The 22,498-nt window shown below is 37.0% G+C and overlaps 2 protein-coding genes across 3 annotated transcripts in view; one reads left to right on the top strand and one right to left on the bottom strand.

Moving 5' to 3' along the window:
• atf6 (activating transcription factor 6) overlaps positions 1-11,890 on the top strand; it is a 52,784-nt gene extending 40,894 nt beyond the window's left edge. Inside the window, exon 16 of the mRNA XM_088598288.1 lies at positions 9,939-11,890. Within this exon, the coding sequence (XP_088454414.1) occupies positions 9,939-10,141 (203 nt within the window). The 3' untranslated portion in view covers positions 10,142-11,890. The remainder of the gene's footprint in view (positions 1-9,938) is intronic.
• Positions 11,891-12,300: 410 nt separating this feature from the next.
• On the bottom strand, positions 12,301-22,444 carry LOC148651938 (olfactomedin-like protein 2B). 2 transcript variants are annotated; one of them, XM_088598287.1, is made up of 8 exons: positions 21,936-22,444; positions 20,770-21,033; positions 20,218-20,325; positions 19,312-19,482; positions 17,494-17,695; positions 15,127-15,789; positions 14,601-14,777; positions 12,301-14,437 (listed from the first exon to the last, which is right to left on the bottom strand). In XM_088598287.1, the coding sequence occupies exons 1-8, from the start codon at positions 22,119-22,121 to the stop codon at positions 13,836-13,838; spliced, it is 2,373 nt and encodes a 790-aa protein (XP_088454413.1). In that variant the 5' UTR covers positions 22,122-22,444; the 3' UTR covers positions 12,301-13,835. The 2 variants fall into 2 exon arrangements, with proteins under 2 accessions (XP_088454413.1, XP_088454412.1); XM_088598286.1 differs by having other exon boundaries at positions 15,127-15,792; positions 21,936-22,443.
• Between the last annotated feature and the right edge of the window lie 54 nt (positions 22,445-22,498).

Genomic DNA, 22,498 nt, shown 5'->3' on the forward strand with positions numbered 1-22,498 from the left:
ACAACAGATATTGTTATAACTTAATAATTAATATTAAGTGCTTACACTTTTCTGGTAATGGGGACTCCCCTCCACTGCGGCCAATGTGCAGCATCCACCTGGATGATGCAATGGCAGCCACAGTGTGCCAGTATGCTCACCACACACCAGAGAGCAGAGTAATGAAGCCAATTCATAGATGGGGATTATAAGGAGGCCATGATTGGTAAGGGCCAATGGGAAATTTGGCTACTCTTTTCGAGAAACACCCTGGGATTTTTAATGACCACAGAGACAGGACCTCGGTTTTACGTCTCATCCGAAGGACAGCGCCTGTTTACAGTATAGTGTCCCCGTCACTATATTGGGGCATTAGGACCCACACAGACCGCGGGTGAGCACCCCCTGCTGGCCCAACTAACACCTCTTCCAGCAGCAACCTTAGTTTTTCCCAGGAGGTCTCCCATCCAGGTACTGACCAGGTTCACACCTGCTTAGCTTCAGTGGGTTGTCAGTTGTGAGTTGCAGGGTGATATGGCTGCTGGTAATATAACTTGTGTGTAACAGGGCAAAACATTGTGCTTCCTGAAGGTTTTTGCGTGTTTTATGCATTGATACTCTGTTGAACGCCATTTAGGACTCTTTTTATAAGATTTATTCATTTACTCTTCTGATTAAAATTCTGTGTGAAAGTTCAGCATTTTTCATTATTGAACCCCTTAGATATGTCAAAACCAAAATGATAACAAATGTCTTTTTTGTACAGAAGAAGGTAAAATGACTGGTTGACTCAAGCTAAGGTGAAGATAAAAGGATTACCAAACAGTAACAGTAACAACAAGAGGAAACAGTACATGACTCATTTCATTTCATCTGTTTAACCAAGACAGAAACAAAGGAGACCACACAGTCAGAGTTTGAAAACCAAGCATAAAGCTGTATAGCTAAACAGATGGTTAATTGTTCCTTTGTTATTAGGGAGTACTTCGGTTAACTTTGGTTATTTTACAAAATGACTTAATTATCCCGATATATGGAATAAATACACTATAGTACTTCTCTTCCAGATTAGACATGACTGTGAGAAAGTAGTTATGCAAGTACACTTCTGGGAATTTTTGTCTTTGGGGGAAAAAAAAAAAAAAATAAATTAAAACTTGTATGTACCTTAAGACCTATGGAGTCATCATTAAAAGAATAAATGCTTATGTGTTGTTTTTTTTCCCCCAGGCTTAATGGAATAGATATATGTTTAACAAGCTATTTGTTAATTATTTTGGAAGGCTATCATTTTTTGTTATCATTATAAATATGGATATTTTTCTTTTCAAAATCTCACTTGCATTTTTCTTCCCACTTGTATTGTAGCAAATCTGTCTTCAAAGACAAGTTAAAACAATAGTGAGCCCTGTGCTTGGCTTATTTACGTTGTTAATTACATGTTAGACTATACCAATTTATAGGGTCTAATAGGAACCAGATGCATTTTATTTCTCTTTTAGTAAGCTGAAATAAGTCACTACCACTAAAGTTTGCTATGTGGGTTTATACCATGTAGTTTAAATCTATTAAATAGACAGTTTGTGTGTGCATTCACTCTCTGTTACCATTTCCTGAACTCCCAGGACTGCTGTTACTCTTGTGTAAGATTTGATGAGGCACTTCATTCTTTGTGCTTTGCAGGAAACAGTGCATTAACAGTGAGATTCCAATTAAGTTAATAGTTTATTTTAAAGGAAGTGACGAGTTTGAATATCATACTGATGGACTTGATCCCCCAAGGTTTTGTCATTTAACTTGCAAATGCAGACAAATGGTTAGGAAACAACAAATGTACAATTATGTGACAGAGAAACTAGACGTACAGGAAGCATAGTGCACATCCAGGGCTGTAAATCAATTAGAAACACATTTGAAGAACATTGTTTTAGAGCTCTCCATTTTGCTTCTGGCTCCGTGTTTATAATCTTTATAGTCCATGTATAACAGCAAAATAAAAGTTACTAATGAAGGCCCTTTTGTCCAGTGATGCCCATCTGGTTTATGGTAGTTTGTACTGTAGGTCCTCCTGGAAGTTCATGTAATCAAATCTAAAAAAATCTGAGTGAATCATCACTTTTTCCTGATGGCCTCTGTTGAGAAAACCCTCTCTCTCAAAAACAGATGTCCACTTTTCATTTTTCAAGTGTGCTTCCTTGCATTTTACAAGTGTATTTTCTTTTCTGTCCAGCATGATCAGGCACCGGTAACTCACCCCTTATGTTTAGAGGGTGAAGATCTTTTCTTTCTATGCTGCAATCTCTAGGTGTGATTTCCTTGGAAAATCCTTATAGGAAAGGACTGGACATACAGTATGTATGATAGTTCCAAATTTATATTCTAAGCAAATGATGTAGGGAGATCTACAAATGAAAAAACAGTTTAAACAGTTTAATTGATCTGTCTATCCAGTGTTTTGAAAGGGAAAAACAAACCGCTTGTCTTGAGTAGATGCCATCAGACCAGAATGACCAGAATTTATTTTGAGTAAAATGCAGGAGATCATAGTGTTGGGATTTTCTGTAGATATGGCGCATGTGAAAATAGACACACAACTTGAGAAAAATGTAGACCGATGGGCTTCTTACTGTTTATTTCTATAGTGAAAAAAAAGTGTTAATACCATAAGCTTTGATATTTTTTTTAAACAGAAACACTTTAGAACATATGTTTTGAGACGCATAAACACTTTTTTCATTAGAAAAACCACACAGGTAAAACAGATTAATGGAAACCTCCAGTTCAATAATGCATTACTTTTGAAATTCTATTCACAACATGAATCCCTGCAAGTACAATTCAGTTCTTTTTAAAATGAATGAACCCCTGTTCATTGAATATTAATTAACCCTATGACCAGTAAAGAATGCCCAAATAATAAATAGTATAGCTGTGAAAAGGAAGCACGTCTGTGAACCATGCATGAAAGAAATGGTGTCAGGGTGAAACATGTTATTATATTTGGTTTGGTGCTTATATTTGGTGCTCAAGATCCTATTTAATTGACCCTGACTTTTATGTCTCTGTTTTCCTGCTGTTTTTTAATGCTTTTTATTGCAGTGAAATCAAGTTCACATCAGATTGGATTAGGAGCTGTAAAAATCAAGGATGACTCAGATGAATAATATTACCATTACATGCATACAGGGTATTGTGAAAGATCTGGTACAGTAGATGTCAGCTGTCCCATCTTAAAAAATGCAGATCTGTGTTTATTTTACATTATACCATCTTATTTAAACACAGAAACTCATCTGTTATTTTAGTTGTGCTTGTATTATAAGGAATGCTTCTTAAACATATAGTATGAAAGCTTACCTTACGCTATGGGCTGAGTTTAGTTCTTTGCCTTCAGTTATATCAAATAAAATGTCTTTTTAGTGTAAATAGGGTTATGGTTTGTTAAATAGGTCAATTGAACATAAAACAGGACTATGCTTTAGGAGTAGAGTAGGGAATAAATACCTTTCATAAAGGTTGAAGAATCAGGGTTCAAAAGATATATTCTTAACACCTATTCTGGCTTTTAGTGAACATTGGTACACTTTCCAAAATAAATCCTTCTTTGAAACCCCTCAGGTTAAATGGTGATGTTTTTTGGACATTCTGTCCACATGGCTGCATTCCACTTCTAATGAACATTTATTTGTGTCTCCCTGTTGCATTATGGTATGGTTGACACTTTATGATACTTAAGATGAACCTACACAGATGCCTCACTTTGACAGATTGCTTTTGTCGAAAAAAAAAGTGGGATTTATGGTGTATACATTCTTCAAGTGGTTAATCTAAGCTACAGTAGAAGTATTGTCAAATATTCCAGCACCCAGTGCACCCTTACTAGCGAAAGGCTTCTTTTTTGACCCCAGTGGAGAAAAAGGTGAATCGATGGTTTGCATTTGTTATTCAGAACTGCTCCATTTGAATGAATCTGTTTAATATCTGCGGCAGATCTTGGCAGAACCAATATTTGTTAAAATAATGAGTTGCAATTCCACTTAGGGCTAATATTAATCAAGTCCATGAATCAAACCCAGGTATTTCAAGTTTGGCTGTGCTACACATCTGTGGAAAACATGCCTTAGTGCTCTGTACAATGGAATGATACATTTTGTTCAAACTAAATAATCTGTTAGCTAATATTCTCTTCTATTAGCTCATTCCCATGACAGCCCAATTTCCTCTGTTTAAGACTTCATCTGATAAAAGGAAGCATTGTTTTAGAAACACGATTTCTGTTTTTAACAATTGACAGTCACCCTAGGAGTTATGTAAGGGACTGCCTGCAGTATGTACTCTAGCTATTAGTTGTTTTGTTTCCCCAAATGGAAGGAAAATCTGATTGTTCAATGTTTCTTGAATTTGGTGCACGCTTCCTTGCTTGAGAACATTTTTATATTTCTGCCATCATGCTAAATAATACTTTATATGAAAAAGAAGAAACCAAGAGCAATTTTTCCAGGTGTAGCTCTTATTGTATGTAATTCTTTCCAGTCACAGCTTGAATTAATTTAGAGAAACCCTCTGGATGAGAAAAATAGGTTCCATCTGGACTGTTTTTATTTGGTCCTGCAAATATGAAAAAGGTGGCTAAATACGTGAAACTGCAAAACATGCGATGAGCTTGAAAGTGGTCCAGTATTCTGCTATATGAAGGGCATTCTGATTTTCTTCTTATTGAACACAGCGGGTTTTATATCACAGGGTACTTTCTGAGGTGGACTTAGCTTTACCCTATAAGGAATGAAACGTGAAAGAATTTATTTTAATAGGAATGATTCCCATGGTTCAAAGGCAGCCAATCACACAGATGATACAGTTTGGTATCTTTGGAAACGGCCAATAATATTTTCACATATGACCATTAGTGCAGTGTATTTTGGGTGTATCGTTTGACCCTAAACCTTTCCCAGTATTGCTGAGTGACCTTGGGGAATCGAGACTTGCCAGCAAATTGAGCAGTGCAAAAACATCAACAGTGTTGACGTGTGGTGCAGAATGCTTTCTGTTTTTATACCAGCTGTGGGTTCTATAAGCATGGAGCTTTAGTTTATTGTTCTAAATTTCTCAAGTGCTGCTTCCTTTCAGATTTTTTCCCCTCTCTTGTCATTAGAAATTGTTACAGGTGTACAGCAGAAACCTGAAACCATAAGGCTTTAATTCAGTCGTGCAAGGTTCGTCTAAGTATTGCTAAAGATCCATGACCATTTCAGCCACATAAAATATTTCACTGTGGTTGACTTTATTTGAGTAAATAAAAAGGTTTTTCAAGGTAACACCTCAAGTGTAGAGAATAGCCTTTGCTTAAATGCATTTTTTAAAACTGTAATTTGATTTAAAATGGTTACAATTATGCTGATTTTTTTTCTCTAAAGGGAAACAATAAAAATGTAACCAGAGCTATAATTTATTCCAAAGGACTCGTGCTCCACTGGAAATATATTGTCGACAGGGAATCTTAATGTCAAAAACCACTATCTTACAGGATTTGTAGGTGTAGCCCCGCGAAATCAAGACCCTGTTCGTATTTAATTAAATCTCAAGACACCACTAATTTATTTTTTTCCACTGGTATGTGGGACACTTTAAAATACATTTTAATATGGAAACAATTAGCAGGAGCTTGTTTCTTTAGGAAAAAGGATCTCTTAAATTTTCATCTGTCAGTTTTACAGTTTTCCTGTGATTTTGTAGTCATTTTTACTACCTTTTAATGACATGATCATAATGACATGATTTTTTTGTGTGCTTGTTTCTAAAGTAAATTAGCAACTTGCGCTTTGGAGGTAGTAATTCCTAAAAAGAACGTGGGCTGCCAGATGTCATTTGATAATTCTACCAGGTCCATAATGTAACATTGTTTTTTCTGACATGGTATTTTTCTAGACTGTCAATTTAATATGTATCAAAACTAATGTGTAATCATTATATTCTAATTTTGAGGACACATTCTTACATCACTATGTAGCGGAGACAGACGCAAACCAAAATTTTGTTCTTTATAATTTGAAATCATCAGGTATTTCTGTAAATTCACAATGCAATCCTGAATGTGGCAAACGGCGTTCTGTGGTAAAGTGTCTGCATGAAGATACTTCCTAATTGCGGGTTATGTTTCCTTTTTATTGTCCTCTAATGATGGAGCCTGCTTTTGTCTAAAAATTTACTTTTAAATTTACTAAGTAGACTTGCAGTGCAACAATGAATGCCATTCTTTTATTCAGAAACTTTGGACATAACAAGGTGACTCAGCCATTTGGAACAAAAAGCTTGTGAGCTGGAATGGGAACATACTGTAGGATTGGAGGTTGATCTAAGGGAGGAGATAGCAACTTCACAGAGCACAGACTTCTGATCTTCTGAGACTGTAGGCTGTCACCTGGAACCCTCAGTAATGACTCAGTGTTCTGCTTCTTTCTGCTGTGGTCCTGGTTAAAGGACTTTGTATTGCAAAAACCAAGAAGAATCAGTTATTTTAACATTGTTGTCTGCAAAGTGTTTTTCCTGCAGCCCGCGGTCTTATCAGAAGCAACCTTTTTTTATCATCATAAAAAATAGAGTAATTTTGCTTTCTGATACTGAGCAATATTTTTGGGTATTGATTTTAATACCGAGTTGTAATAAAATATTGTGTCACCTTGAGAATGACACATCAGGAGTTAACTGTCAATATTTAATATCTTCATTGCCATCTTTCAAATTTCAAATTAAAATGTTATATTTTTTCCATTTGATTTTCTGAATGAAATGCTAATGCTTTATCCCTGAGCAATTGTTTTCTTCCAGTTTGTCATGCTTTGTTTCTAAGGTAACTAATTCAGTCCTTATGCATTGTTAAATTAAACTTGTTAATGTTTTACTCATATGCTGAAGCACTGGCAGCACTGCGAAATTTATAAAGAGATTGTTAAACAGACTCAGCTGACATGAAATAAAATCTTAACTGTTGCATACCAGCATATTGGCTAAATAGTAAAGAATATTGCCATGCTGTCATATCATACTGTTACAAGTTCAAGATTAATTCTTTTGGTTTTGCTTTACTTAAAAGGACTTAAATATCCCTTTCATAACTAATTTGAAAGACTTCACAACACAATAAAACAACTTGCATGAAAGAATGTTAAGCACCGAAACATAATAGGACCACTGTTATTGAGCTGCATCTGCAGAAAGTTCTTGACAGGTTTCAAGTCCTTAATGGGGTCTTCCAGTACAATAACTTTCCCCTTCTGGGATTCTGCTCTTAGCTTTTGGCTGCAATGGTCTTGTTATGAATTGTAACAAAATAATTATATGCCTGTAATGTGATTTGCATATATGTGTTTAATGGCAGTTGTTATATAATGTTGTGTAATGTTTATGATGGAGTTTGGAGATATTTTATTTATAGCCTTGGTCAAATGTTGCCAGTCTTTGTTTTACTAGTCAAAGTCAAATTCAGAGATTAATTAAGAGATTAACTTGTAATTAAAAATAATTGTACTTGGCCAAAGTGAGATATTGAAAATGTTTTTTATGTTGTGGGAAGTATTTTACAATGTTTCTGAAGAAATACAAATTTAAACGTAAGGTTTGAAAATATTCCCTTATTTTCTCTGTTTGCATTTCCTAGATTGTACAATAACGCATTTTGAGTAACGTGTGACCATACTTGCCAAGATTTAATTGTGCAGTCTAACTGCATTTTAGCCTTGATGCTACTAACTGATTCATATTACTTGACTACAATGCAGATTGCATTTGAAATGCAGAGTCAAAGGCACAAGTGCGATTTGTTTGACTAAGCAAGCAGTTCATAGTGTAATCAGTGCCAGAGGCTTGTCTGGTGACACGTCTGCTGTTAGGCAGCCTACTGACTTTCTCTAATGAAAGTCTGTCGCAGCTCCCTGTTGAACTACCCAGCCCAGCTTCGGTAAAGTGATATGTGTAAATGAATCTATCCTGAGAGAGGATTTAAGCTTTTTTTTCTCATAGAGTTGTTTATGAAACTTGGGCTTGGGTGTCCAGGAAAGCAAACGTCATTAAATTGCTGATGCTGGTAAAAGCAAATTTGTTACAATCCTGCTTTGCTTAGATCTTTTTATTATGATTAGTGGCTTGAAATAATGGGTAGAGGACTTACTGTATGTTGAACAATGCAAATCCACAGTCTGAGTGATGTGGCCTTGGTCAGACATCTGAACAGTTTCCAGGCTCTCTCCAGTGATGTAACCCTTCAGATATGTCTCCACATGTTCCTCTGTGTGCTCTCAATTCAGCTTGATGGATTGTCTGGCCCATCTGCTGTGAAAGCTTCTCAAACTGAATGGAAATTTGGGATCCGTTTGTCTAAAGTGTTGACAAAAATGCTTAACTATTGTTGATGTACAGTATGCTAATTGTTATCATTTGTATTGCATAGTTAATAAAGGAACGCATAATAAGAGGAAGCAAAGTGTTTTAGCTAACTTATCGGATCTTGGTTTCTACATGATTCTTAAAGGGTTTACATTTGAAAAGCAAAGACCAAATATAAAGTCCGTTCTCAGGAGTTCATTCATGCAGAAGGAACAATGAAATGGAAGGTAGCTAATTAAGGTGGTGGCAATCATTTAGTTGTGCACAGTTCAGTTTAAGTTTTATATATTGTTATACTGGAGGGCTGTGATTATGCTGGGATCGCCTGAAACCGTAAATTCTGACAATTTCAAATGCAGAAAGCTTAAACTACAGAAGCTATAACTGCTTCTGTAGGGCAAAGGGAGGATGATAATAGGTTTAATGGGTTCTGCAGGTGCTTTAAGATATGAGGATTTTCCCCTAAGGAACTATTTGACTTTTTAGTCCTCATCCGGAATGCTGGGTCATTCAAGACGGCAGTAAAGTTGGTAATGTATAATACATGCATCTAATCCATATGGTTTTAGTTATGTGGATCCATAGTATTCCACAAAGAAACCCATGATAGGAGTTTCTCCTAGAAATTACAGCATTTTTTTAACTTCAGTGGTACTGTAAACTTGAGATGGTTTAAGGATTGATACGTAAATGCTATCTGGCATTTGTCCAAGATGGGAGTTTGAGTGAACTGAAAAACAGTTTGCATCTGAGAGTAAACGCATCCACCCCTAACTTAAGTGAACCTCTTGCCCAACAGGATATTTCCTTCCTTGGTCGGCAACTGAATTTATGGCCTCATAATTTATGGATAAAGTTGAGTGAAATGTGTAGCCTAAATTAGTCGCAAGTCAAAAACACGCTTGTTTGTTCCGAACAACAAAACAAAATTATAGGAAATGATTTATTGGAATTAAGATCTAGAATGGGTGCTGCAAGATTTAATTCAAGTGGTCTAAAGGAATTTGTGGTGTTTCAGTAGACAAGATCACCGGGGGCAGTAGTTTTTGGGAGTTGGAATTTTTAACAATAACTCTTAAAACAAATTTGAATTATCAACTTGTATTCAAATATTCATATTTTCTGATAATGTTCAAGGATATCCATAGGAGTTCCCTCTCAGGTTCTGCCTTTAATGATATGAGTTGTGTTGTAAATCCTTGGATCGCCATTCCTGATGCACTAATTAACTTCTCACAGCCTAGCCTACGCTGTGATAGATTGAGGATCTACAGTGTCCGGTCTTATTTTCCAGTTTCTGGTTCACTGGCTGCAAAGGGAGTATAGATACAATTAAAAATAAAGGGAAGAAGAAGACACATTGGTCATGAAAGGTGTCATCTAATGTCCAAGTCAGAAATGGTGCTGTACTGAATTTTGTAACTTATTTTGTAAACTATTGAAAATGAGGGCTATCGTTTTCTACCAATCTCCGTCAATGGAATATTAAAAATCCTTTTATACGATTCACATGGATTTTTTTCTTATGTTGGAGTTATGTTGGTTTGTGTTCCTGAAATGGCTTGGTTTTTTTATTGCAGAGAGTGTGATAAAGGAAGAAGAATACGAAGTGATGATGCAGATTGACTGTGAGGTCATGGACACCAGGATCCTCCACATCAAGGCTTCCAGCATCCCCCCATTCCTACGGGCCTCCAGTGGCAATCAGACTGACTCTTTCTACTCCTCCGCCAGCAGGCAGGCCACACCACCTGTCGGAGCAATCACAGGTTCTGCCACATAAGCCTGGAGTGCACCGCTAGAATGATACCCAGCAGTGTGTTTTATACATATTGTTTTTTAAGAATGCACGTCTTTCCGAAGATAATGTTTCAGGTCACCTTCATTACGTTTTCCCTAAATTCTGTTTCTTCACTGAATGTATTTTTCCTCTGCATCTTTCAATCATGTCTGCTAAAGAGTGTAAACTTTAATGTAAATACCTCCGAATATCTTAAAGCCCGTTCTGCAGAAATCCAGAATTCAAGTTGTGTTTTACACATTCATTCAGGCGCTTTTGTGTCCTTTGTGACTAACAGGTACAGCTCCTCTCCTATACCTCTGCCCTATATTAGTGGAGCTGCCGGGTGTGTGACGTCTAAGTTCTGTTTTGGCTGTGGGCTCCCAGCCTCTTATCCTCATCAAAGAAGTTGTTGAATAACAGCAGGTGGCTCAAGAATGAACCTTGAGTCACCTCTCTACGACACGAAGTGTTTGCTTTTACGGGGTTCCTCTCTTTTCCTGTTCATACAACAATTTTTTTGGTCCTGCGCACCAAGCCACAGAATGAAGGCTCAAATAAGACCTGAAGCTTTTGTCACAGATGTGAAAAGCTAAAAAGTCTTAACATATCCTCTAATTTAGTTGGAGTCGTATAAATAAATACATACATTAAAGGATCTATAATATTAAATTATGCTGGATCATATCAATTGATATTAAACTATGATTTGACATTAAAATTAAATCATTGACCGCTAAAGTCACACTTCTATTCATAACTTGTCTTCAATTTTGCTTTATTTTTAAAGATTTTTTCAGGTTATGAGATATAGTTTTTTTTAATATTTATACTGTCATATACAGTATAATTACGCTAGATGTTTGCACTTCGCGTTGTAGCTGCCTCATAAAATCCATATCAATTAAAAATTATACCACTCCCCTATAAATACGAAGAAGATTTTAAGAAAACTTATACTTCAAAAGCAATACTTCTTAACAAATATCTGTACTGTGTATGGTATTTGAATTGTTCATGCAAAAAGATGTCAAAGATTCTTATTAACGTTATCATTTCTGAAGCTGTTCCTCAGGAAAGGAAATGCCCTAGTGTTCTAAATACAGCTTGTAATATTCCTTTTTTCAAAGTGCTGAAAAAGCACTGTTCCACATGTAATTAAATATATTAAAAATAACTTGCTTTGGGTGTTTCAGAATTCTCAGTTTGAACATGAACTATCAAAAAATCTTAAAAGACTATAATAAAAAATGCTTTAGGACCTGAGATTACAGCCAAATTCCTAATGGTAGAGAGCATGTCGAAGGAGCCCAACATTTTTGGCTCCTACACTGATGAATCAGTGCAGTGAACAGACAAGCTTGTGTAAACACCTGGGTTAAGGTGTGCAGGTTTTACTTTTATTAAACTAATTCTTTATACAGATCACACAGTTTTTTGCACAGCGATCTCAGCAGCATACATACAGGGCTAGTCCTACTGTTCACTGCAGTGTTTATTATCCAGACTTTTATACAGATTATTCAGATACACTATCCGGTGTAGTGTAGGACATCATTATTATGCGGAATGTGAGACCAATTTGATTAAAAGTAGCTGAATGTTTGTGCTAAAAATTTAAAGAATTAACTGAAGTTGCTAGATGAATATATATTGTATTTATTTTGAAAAAACGAAATATAGTTTACTTAAAGGATATGCTATATTAAAGTTATTGTAAGAGTAATAAAACATTTCCAGTGCTATTCTGAACCTTGGGACTTGCGTATTGTGTAATTAAGAAAACCTTTTTTAAAACCACAGGTTGCTGGTGAAATGCAATTGCTTTATAAAGGGTTAATTAAATTATAATGAAATTGTAGTTTATTCCTGCTGATAAATATCTGATACTTTAACACTGTTTTATTTTTTAATCCTCAGTTTTGCTTGACTTTCCATTACACCCAGGTCAATGTGTAGTGTGACTGCAGTATGTCATTAAGGAAAACCTTTTACAGCAGGTAAAGGGCTGAACAGCACTGTGTTGGTTAATTAGGATTTCTGGCAGATGCACAGTTCAACTGTGAACTTTGCTTATATATCGCTTGCAGTGCTCACTTTTTTATAACAATGTACAAATATGTGCAATGCACAACCACCAACAGTGTAAAAAATGTTTTTAAAATCAAGGGTCAAAACCTGTGAAAAATTACTTGTTGTTTGGGAATTGTATTTTGTTTTGAGTTTCTACTTTATTTTTTACTTTGACAAAAAAAAATGTATCGATCAAAAGTTTTTCTTGCTTTTCCTTCCTGTAAACCTAGGATGTGTGGTGATAGTTCATTAAGAAAGGACAAGTCTGTGAGATTCATTTGATCTTTGTATTGTATTGTAAAATTTAGACAAATAAAACTGATCATTTTTGTTTCAGTCTGAAAACATTTTGTTTGCAAACAGATTTCAAACATTAATGATTTATCCTATGAAATAAGGTCTCCGATTTTCTGTTTACTTTCTAAAAGCTGTGTTTTAAAATACACAGGGAAAAACACATTAATCATTTTTTTTTAGAGAAACTCAAAAGAGAACAGTTGTTATGCAGACTGCTAAAACTTGGGAATTAAAGAAAAGCCACAAAGCAAACCATAGTCATTTTGCCACAGCCAATGAGACAATTTTGATGTATTTCCATTGCCATTTATATACACCATCATTTTTCTGTAGTGTTGTCCACAGTTTCTTTCATGTTCAAATTTCTGGATTAGAATACTACCCATAATCCAGTGGAAATTACATGCAATTTTCATGTATTGTACAGAAAAGTGATTTATGACTGTTTTTTGTGTTACTCAAACTAGAAAATGACCTGTAACTAAAGAAGTGGGGTTTAAAATGTTTTTTCTTTTACTGCACACTGCTCAGATATGTTACTGTTCAACTAATCCAAAGGAAGAGTGCTTAAGTGGTTTTTTTTGGGGGGGGGCATGTAGAGCTAAGAATTTAAGTCTCTGGTGTAACTGGAACAACAATGCAGAGGACTATAAATAGGATTGAAAGCTACCAATTCTGAAACTGGTACAGTATAGTATTAATTTTGTTAGTTTTAAACGAGGTGTGTGATATATCATATAGTGACATCATTCAGTAATTCACACCTATTGCATAGGTGCATACAAATGTCACTGTACAATACCATTGCTTAGGTGCATATTCTTATTTGCAAATGGTTTAATCCTTATTTCGGTTTGTTTTTATTGTTGTGTGTACTCAGGTCTTGCAATAGTCTTTCACTAGTTTTTAAAACATTAAAGGAAAGGCCAGAGACTATCTCCTAAATTCCTCTGTACTTTATTTTCCTCTATTTGGTATTTTAATTACAGTATATACAATTATATATTTTTGACTTATAGCAGGCAGTAAAATATAAGCCTTGTCATGCTGTGATGAAGGAGTTAATTTGCCAGCCCTTCTGGAGGTGAGAAATGGAGTGAAATATAAATAACATAGTTAAAAAAACAAACAAAAAAAACATACGCATGGTAGACATTAAACAGGAAGCTATACAAAAACGGTACGAGTTACATCATCCAGTAAAAAAAAAAAAGTAAAAAGCCAAGTAGATTGATCTACAATCTGCACAGGGATATAAAATTATTTATTCTTTTTTTTTATACAGAAAAGTGCCGAGAACCTGTTTTGTAACTTTCTGCGACCCCTCTTAGTACGCAAATATGACTGCATATGTAACTTGGTGCCCATTGTCCCACGCGTAAAGAACTCTGTCCTTAGGATTGTAGTCAATTTGCGTGGTGTAAGTGTAATTGTTAAGGAAAGGCAGCCTGGGTATCATCTGAGTGTTTGTATGTGTATCAAAGGCATAGGAGATGTTGGCATTCATCTTGTTGTAGCTATCCACAGCGTAAAGCACGCCACATACTATGAAACAATTGCCGTAAAAGTTCTTCCGAAGGCCAGTCCTCCACGTGGTTTCTTTCTGAATGCTCAGATCGACCGCGTTCAGTTTACTCAGGATGATCACCTCCTCATGGAATCCCTCGTCGTCGATGGCCGGGTAAATCACCCACAGTCCATTCTCGTCCACCGCAAAGTCAATGTCCGAGTGGCCTCTCCACCTCCAGGGCGTCTCCTCCTCAAACACGGCGTCGTGCAGCATTGTCCACGCCGCCACGTACCGCTGCTTCAAGTCGAACTTGATGATGTCACGCGAGAAGGCTCGGTTGTAAAAAAACGCGCCGTTGTACACGACGTGTCCCGTGCCTATCCAGTTGTAGGGAAGCTTGTAGGAGTTGGTCCAGCGACCTTAGGAAGGGTAAAAAAAAACATTTAGCTTGTAAACCTCTTTGAACACTTTTCTCTGGGGCAAAAAAACATAGTTGTGAATTAAAATGATAGGATATTTATTGGCAATCAGAAATTCTCCTTTTAGTAATTGCCTGTTGTAAAGAAATGACACAGAAAATACCTTGCTTGAAGTTCTCCATGGTGCGGAATTCTAAAAGATTGTTTCCGTAATAATAGTTTGTGACATAGATCCTGTCATCACTTGCTTTGGGATCCTTCATCCAGGCTCCTTCACTCCGACCGTAAGTGTTATGAGTCACGGGATCAGAAATTGTGGACAAGGTGTCCTTACACACTCCTATTAACAAAAGTTGACAAAATTAGTGTTTTTGTTTTTTTCAGTGTGCTTAACATCCACCTCTACCTCTGGCATAGTTCATTAAAACCAATGTAAAAAAGTAGTTTCATTTAAGAGTCTTTCTTTGACTTAGGCATACTCATTTACAAGTGTGATTACATGGAAAGGTGTCACTAACATTTTGCATAAATAGGCTCAAGTGAATTGTTCAGTGAATCCGTTGCGTAATAAATACATCCGTTCTTGGCTCTCGATAAAGACAAAAAAATGTTGCTCAGGCTAAACAAAAGTGAAACTAAACTTGTACATGAGATACCAGAGCAAACCTAAGATGAAAGCCAGGACTCACCATTTTTCTGTGCTTCATCCCCCATATTTTCCTGGGATACAACCTCATCCAAGCGGAAAGGCTGCCTAGGTTTTACCCCTGGAGAAGGGCCGGCAGTTTTTATTTGTGGGACTGTAGCAGGAGTGATGGTTTTTTGAAGTGTTGCCCTAGTTGTGGTAAGATTTGGTACAGTAACAGAGTCTGTTTCGCTGGTAGTCGGCTTTGCGGTGGTTGTTGTAGTACTGGTTGTTGTAGAACTGGCTGTCGTAGTACTAGCCGTTGTAGTACTTGCTGTTGTAGTACTGGTTGTCGTAGCCACAGTGGTTGTGCCCTGGGAGATGGTAGTTTCCGGAACCGTTGTGGCAATGGCAGGGCTTTGCTGAGTGGTCCTTGTATGTTTCACAGTGGTTTCTTGGGTTGTGAACTTAGGGGCAGTCATGGTGAAAGACGGTACAACCCCAGAGGATACAGTGGCAGCTGTTGTAGATTCTTCAGTGGCAGGGTCCGTAGCTGACTGTGTTGACTGAGAGTTTTGAGTTGTCTCACTCTCGGAAGACGTAGGTGTGGGAGGTCCTGCCATTGGTTCTGGCCTGCTGTTGCTTCTTGCCGGATTACTTGTCTGCTTGATAAGCTGCTCTTCAAACAGCAAATCTGTAGGCCCATCACCACTCAAACTTTCATCCTCTGCTGGATAGGCAAGAAATAAAGTGATCTAAAAGCTGCTAGTATTTAAGTCTCAAAAAAAATAATTGCCAACCTTGTGAAAATAATAATCTCCAAATGCAAATGCTTTTTCATTTTTTTTTTGCCTTAAAAGTCAATATTAGTTGCTTTAGCAGACTCCACAGTCTAATAAAAAGGCACTTGTTTCATTTTATAGGGGCTTGGGAAAAAAACAACTCCTTCACACCTCATAGCCAAATAGCCTGCTGTTTCAGTGAAGGAGTGGAGACAACTTCCATTCATACTTAACAATTAAGAGGGAGAAATTCAACTGAAGCAATAACTGTATCACAGTCCTCGAGCATTATACATAGCTTCTTCATATGTACATTTGCCACAGTAAGTAGTAACCACAGAAAACATGAAGATCTTATATTTTACAAACAATATTTATAAAATCTGGTTTCAGTCTGGGACTGGGGCACTTCCTGATTCGTTATTCTTTACATGTCTAAGTGGGTTTTCTCCAGGTGCTCCAGATTCGTCTTACCTTCCAAAAACATGCTGGCTATGTTAGCTGTGTATCTAAATCGTCCCTGTGTGATCTGTGTGTCCCCTGCGATGAGCTGGCGTCCCATTCAAGGTATGGTCCTGACTTGCACACTATACTACTGAGATATAGTATCCCCTTGGGTTACTGTGACCCCAGAAATAAGCTGCGTTCTGATAAAGGCAAGATGCATTGAATAAAAACAAAACTCTGCCTTTGGAAATCTCTGGTCAGTTCTGTAGGTAACTGCCAGTTTTCAAGAGCAAAACCAAAAGGGAAAAAAACACCTCTGTTGTTTGGGAAATAGCCTGTTACTCAGCTATAAAAACACCTTGCCAATGTTTTTGTAACCACCAGAGTAGATGTAACTACAGCAGCCTGGAGACATGAAAGCAGGTTTGTGCTGTACATTTGCATTTGTTCACCAAGGGACAGTTGCCTGTCTTGTTTTTGAGAGGAATCTGGTGCGTACGTCAGCTGTGGTCAAGTAGCAAACAACAGAACAGCTGAGAGTGAACTAATAAGTCACTCGTGTACACTATAATGATGGGAAATGGAAAAACCACAAAAATTCATTTGGCTAAAAAAATAATCCTCGGTATAGAAACTATAAAATGGTATTGTAATTGCCATTTGGTTTGGGTTGATGTTAGGTTTTTTAAGCAGATATGCATCTCACTTAACCTCTTGAATATACATTTTTATGCAAAAGAAAATGGTATGCCTAGGGCTTCTAAATAGCTCTTCTGTGAAAGACACTTGCTCAGAGAGTAAGGCTGAGCACTACTGGAACATAGATCATGTGCTACTAGCAAGTTGTGACTGGGATACCCTGCATTGTTGGCTTGAATCAGTTAGCAAGGGTCTTTGTGGCTTCTGGTGAAACAATACCGCTTGCTGGATTGTGAGTTGTTGGATTCCTGCAAGTACAGTATGCAGTGATGTCAGTTAGAGACAGGCTGCTCCAGTTGGCACTGACTCGCATGCTGAATGATGAATGGGGCTCTGACACATCTGTTAAGGAGCAGGGTTCTCTGTGACCCGGACAAGAGATATGTCTGTAACATGAGACTTAAACAATTTTACATTAGGTAGGTAAATAATCAAAAATGTACATTGGGTGAAACTTGGATCTACTAAATAGGTGCTCTAAGGACAATATTGGATCTGCTTACGCTGTTCATCAGTGTCAGTGTCCTCCTCCACATTGTTGGCTTTATAGTAAGTTATTCCTCTGATGATGGCCGATTTCCCCATGGCATTTGTCTGCTGTGGCTCCCTAATTTGCTGAGCCAGAGTCGGGAGTTCAGTGTGACTTCTCTTTAAGTGGGGCTTAGTGAATTCTCGATCATTGATAAATCTTTCTTCATATTTTTTCTGTTGGAGGCAAGTATATGAAGAGTGTTATATTATGGACCAAGAAATGATCAGAACACAGTTTCAAATGCTGATCACCTTCTGCGCTATGGAAATCACTTTTTTCACAAACAGAAAAGGTGGCATTCATACAAATGGAAGAGCTTGGTGACTATAAACAAAATGCATTAAAAACAGCATTCCAGATCTATGATCTTGTCTTTCAAGTCACTAATGGTCTTGCTCCACATAAAAACATATATTGCAAACATTCCAATAGTTTCCCACCGGACTTTAACTGTTTTCATGTCCAATATGATTCTTCCATTCCATTTGTTATTTGTCATTAAGCTGGCTTCACTGTTATGAGTCCTGTTTTACTTAGTTTTGTCGGAAAAATTGTTCCATGAATAACAGAATTGAGACTTGGCCATTTGGGGGAGAAAAGGCTCACTTTGATATGATCCAAGCTTTTACAATATGGATGCTTTAACAGATCCAGTGTGTGGTAAAAATGAAAATTATAAAATAATTCATTCCAGGAATTAACTTTAGGAAAACAAGATATCCCGGCTACAAAACCCAAACCCTGTTAAGCTAGGTGCTAAATTTTGCTAAGTAAAACGGCTCATAAATTTTCAGCTCAGTTTCCACACTTAGTTCAACTGTAGGTGTAAGGAGCAGCAGAAGGAATCTTGCACAAAGTAAGCCAATAGTGCTCGGCAAAAAGACATTCATCTTCTGCCAAAAGCTTCTTTCTATATAAATAATTTGAGCTGTAAAGTCTCAAGTGGCGAAAATAATTTTAAAGTTTTTTTTCCTGTCTTAATCATTCAAATTAGAAAAGTAATGGAAAAAATGCTTTTGGTCACTTGGCAGTAAAGCTACATTATGTGATGGGTTGGTCATTTGTTTCCAATATCTAATCATGTTCATGGTAAGCATTTGTAGTGATTCATAGTCCAAGGATGTGTGTTAAAAATTATACGTTTACCAGGAGTATAAATCTGTGTATTGATGAACTACTTTTGTAGCCCTTAGTTTTCCCAGACAGGGACAAAAATCTGACAAGCAGAAAGAACAGTAGCATGGAAGTTAAATATCTGACACTAATGAGTTTTACATAGGTAAAAAATATGTAAGTTTTATTTACAAGAGACATGACATTCATTTTCCTGATTCATTAAATCAGTTTCTTAAAACACAGCGTAGGACTGAGAAGTGCATGTGTTTGGAATGTTTTGAAAACGTACATTTCTAGAGCATATACAGTAGAGCCGTATTAAAGATTCTGCCTTATTTTCTCATGTTTTTGGTACTGTTAATGGAAGAGCTCTTCTGAGAGCCCAAGATCAGCAGTCAAAATGAACATTTGCCCCATTACACCAAAACACCAGACCCCTGTGAGATGAGACTCTAGTGCTCTCAAACAATCAGGGTAATGACGGTTTAAAATAATTTAAAACGGTACGCAAATTCAGGGTAATGAATGTGCTGTGAAGGTTCCTAGGTGTCTGTTACAGCTATACTGTACCTCTGTCAGCATGCACTCATTATAAACAAACTATAAACTTTCCCACACAGAGAAAGGAAGTCCATTCTGTAAGGGTACATTACACCACTGGGATGAGTCCTACCTCAGTGTGTGTATATGCAGCAGCAGCATCTCTCTGCAGGGCTAAAGCCAAATTGTTCAGTCGTTTCTTCTTCTCAATTTGGTGGAGTGACTGGTTTTCTTTAATCTGTGTCTGCCCATCAAAGTCCCTCTTTGCACTTTGTTTTTCTTTGGTGTTGTTTACAGAAACAGCCTAAGGAAACAAGGCAATATTCAGAACCTAACACCCTTCTCCTGTAGTGGCAGGCAGGTTGAGCTGACTCGACTCAAAGGATTGACAGGAGGCTGCCAGCTAGCCCACAGCACTTCATTGATGTGATGATGGTTTCATTCAGACATGAATTTATAAGAATAGCACCAACACTATTTTCAACTATGAGACTATTATACATCACTGTCCTGAAAAACACAATGCTGTGGCGATATAAAACATGCTGTGGCGATATAAAACAGTATTTCCAGTGCATATTTACTCTCAAAAGCTATCATGATTTTTTTGTTTGTTCTTTAAACTTCAGAGCTCTTGCGGACAGTTTTGTCAATGCATGCAAAGCTCTAACATCATGCGGTGTTTACATATTTTGACAATCTGTTGAAACTAGTGCAACAGATCTAATCAGTCTGAGCTCTTACTTGTCATAGTCCTGGCAAAGTAGTTTTAAGACTAAATGTAGTTTTTAGTAAGGAATATGGTTAGTCCAGTGAACAAAAGGCTTAAGCATGTAAACATTGCTTAAGTAATTACTCTTTTTCTTTTATTCTTTCAGATCTTTTGGACTATAGTTCAGATATTAATTTACTGTATTTATAAGGAACAAGTTTTTGGGAGGGGGGGTTTGATCAGTTTTACTGATAATATCTATTGATACATTATCTCAAAATACTGCAGCATCTTTTCTGGAACTGGTTGAACAAGGTGATGACTTACCTTTTCAATTCTGTCAATGCGATCAACCAACTTGGTTGTGACTGAATGTATCTTTAAGAGGTCCATACCATAAAAGGCCCCTTCCAGTAAGTCTATAATTGTTGAAAGCTACGAGAAAAGGCAAGGATGCATAATGAGCTCAATCTGAGATACGTTCTGGAACACTTTTGTAAGCACTAATTAGACATGCACACTAATGAAACTAAAAGTATACGTTCTAATTTTAAAAATCTAAATTCTGCTTCCTCTTTTAAATATATGCATATTAACATTCTGTATATGTTTTTCCTGAAGCAACTGAGGTAAAACACAAAAGCTATACCAAGCCATACACCATACCAAATGTACAACAGACTTGTATATAAAAATAAAATAAACGCCATATTGTACGTTTTTATTTGCACATCAGAAATGTGGCCCAAAGTAACACATGGCTGAATCTTATTTGAGAAACACGTTTATGTAACACACCAAAAGATGAAGCTGAAGGACAATGTAATGGGGCTGTTATGGGTGGCAGAAAATACAGGACGCTTCCAGTCTAAGTGTTACCTTAATATTCTGTGCCTCAGCCTCCTGAAGTTTCTTCAGCCTGAAATCTCCCTCACAGGGGTTCAGAGCTGAAGGAGGAGCAATGCAGGCACACTTGCATCCTGGGCCTGAAGTCACAGTCTCCACTGTGTAAAAGTCCTGCGCTTTGGTAGTGCCTTCCTCAATCCTCCTGCAGGCGTTCCTGCTCAGGGGTCTGACAACACATTTACACTGACAGTCAGAGCCTTCCGAAACCGCTTTCACTTTGTCATAATCACCCAGCAGCTACAATAAAAAGAACATGTATGTATTTTCCAGCAGCGTTACCAGTGCACAATATTGACATATTCAACATTTCTGAAAAATAATTTCTAATCCCCTGGTATGGTAAGGGAGTCACCACCCCACCGCCCCAAAAATACTGACATGTAACATAAAGGGTGATATCGTGGAGGGATCCGTTTCGTTAAAAAAAAACATTCTCATTAAAATAGTTTGTGTTTTTTGTTGGTCTTTTTACTTGAAATAACATACAATTAAGCAGCGCTAAAAAGTTGTAGACTACACTGTGGAGAGATCTTAACCAGATTAGGGAGAATGTCAATTTAAAGATTCCAGAATTATTATTTTATTAGTTGTCGTTTATGAGTATGAAGATAATCTCATAATTGCCTCAAACACCTTAATAAATCCAGATAGAAAAATGAAACCGTAAGAAAAAATGTAAATTGTATCTTTCATAAAGCATGGATTGTCTGTATTTTTCTATACAGTATTGGGCATATAAATCTCACCTCTTCAGTACTCCAGAATTTAACTATCCCATAGTGACTCTAGTACAGTACTTATGTTTTCCGCTACATAAGTGCATTACGTTTTATAGCTTTTGCCGAATATTTTGGCAAATTTAAAGACTAAAGCTTTAAGGGACCACCAAAATTGATGTTAACCGAAGCGCATACTGTATAGTGCGTTTTTACATTTTTTTAATGCTCAGGATTAAACGTTTTTTTTTTCAGAAATCCTGCAAAAGCCGTTCCATCTAGATATAACTAAATAGCGTTTATAATTCTCACAGGAAATTCATGAAGACAGAGAAAAATAAGATATCAATCTTTAAACAAGGCTGAATGGAATTTCACACACAAATACCCACTGGAAAAAAAACACAGCGCATCATTTAATACCTGTGATAAAATATTCTCCTGGTTGTCCGTCTCACTTCCAAGAGTTTCAATATAGTCTTCGTCTAATTCTTCTGTCCCTCTGGTCTTATCATCATTAATATTGTTGTTCGCCGTTCCATTGGGTGCAGGTGAAGTACCACTGAGCGCTACACACCACAAAAGACACAAGAGCTCCAATTTAGCCATCACATAGACTTCTGCAAGAGTCAGTGCTTTATTGACTGGGTGGTCAAACCAGCTCTGGCTGCAGCTATCCTCTTTGCAATTCGCAATATCCAGAAATTCTCCCTTTTTTATTTCAATAAGAACTGCATTCTGCTTCTGTATGGGGTTCCAGGAGTTTCTAGCATAGAGTTAAAAGCACCAAATTGCAAAGAAACGTGTCCCCTTTTTAAATTAAAAAAACAATCCCGTGCAGTCCCGGTAATCGTAAATCCTTCAGTGATTGTATGAAAAGTGGATGGACGCAAGCAGAAGAGTTTTCGAATGCAGCGAAGAAGTGTTCGGTGGGAAGGTTCTCTCTGGATTAATCAAAAGCAGGGAGGAGTTTAAACGCATACTGC

This window comes from Lepisosteus platostomus, chromosome 11 (genome assembly GCF_059453375.1).
Source record: "Lepisosteus platostomus isolate fLepPlt1 chromosome 11, fLepPlt1.hap1, whole genome shotgun sequence".
Lineage (NCBI taxonomy): Eukaryota > Metazoa > Chordata > Actinopteri > Semionotiformes > Lepisosteidae > Lepisosteus > Lepisosteus platostomus.

What these genes read in the sequence shown, in the direction of transcription:
- LOC148651938 (XM_088598286.1), bottom strand. Translation starts at nt 22,121, where the DNA reads ATGGCTAAATTGGAGCTCTTGTGTCTTTTGTGGTGTGTAGCGCTCAGT. An exon ending in CTGAGGCACAGAATATTAAG is followed by an intron (nt 20,326 to 20,769) that starts GTAACACTTAGA and finishes CTTTTCTCGTAG; the next exon opens with CTTTCAACAATTATAGACTT. An exon ending in CATGGAGAACTTCAAGCAAG is followed by an intron (nt 14,438 to 14,600) that starts GTATTTTCTGTG and finishes ACCCTTCCTAAG; the next exon opens with GTCGCTGGACCAACTCCTAC.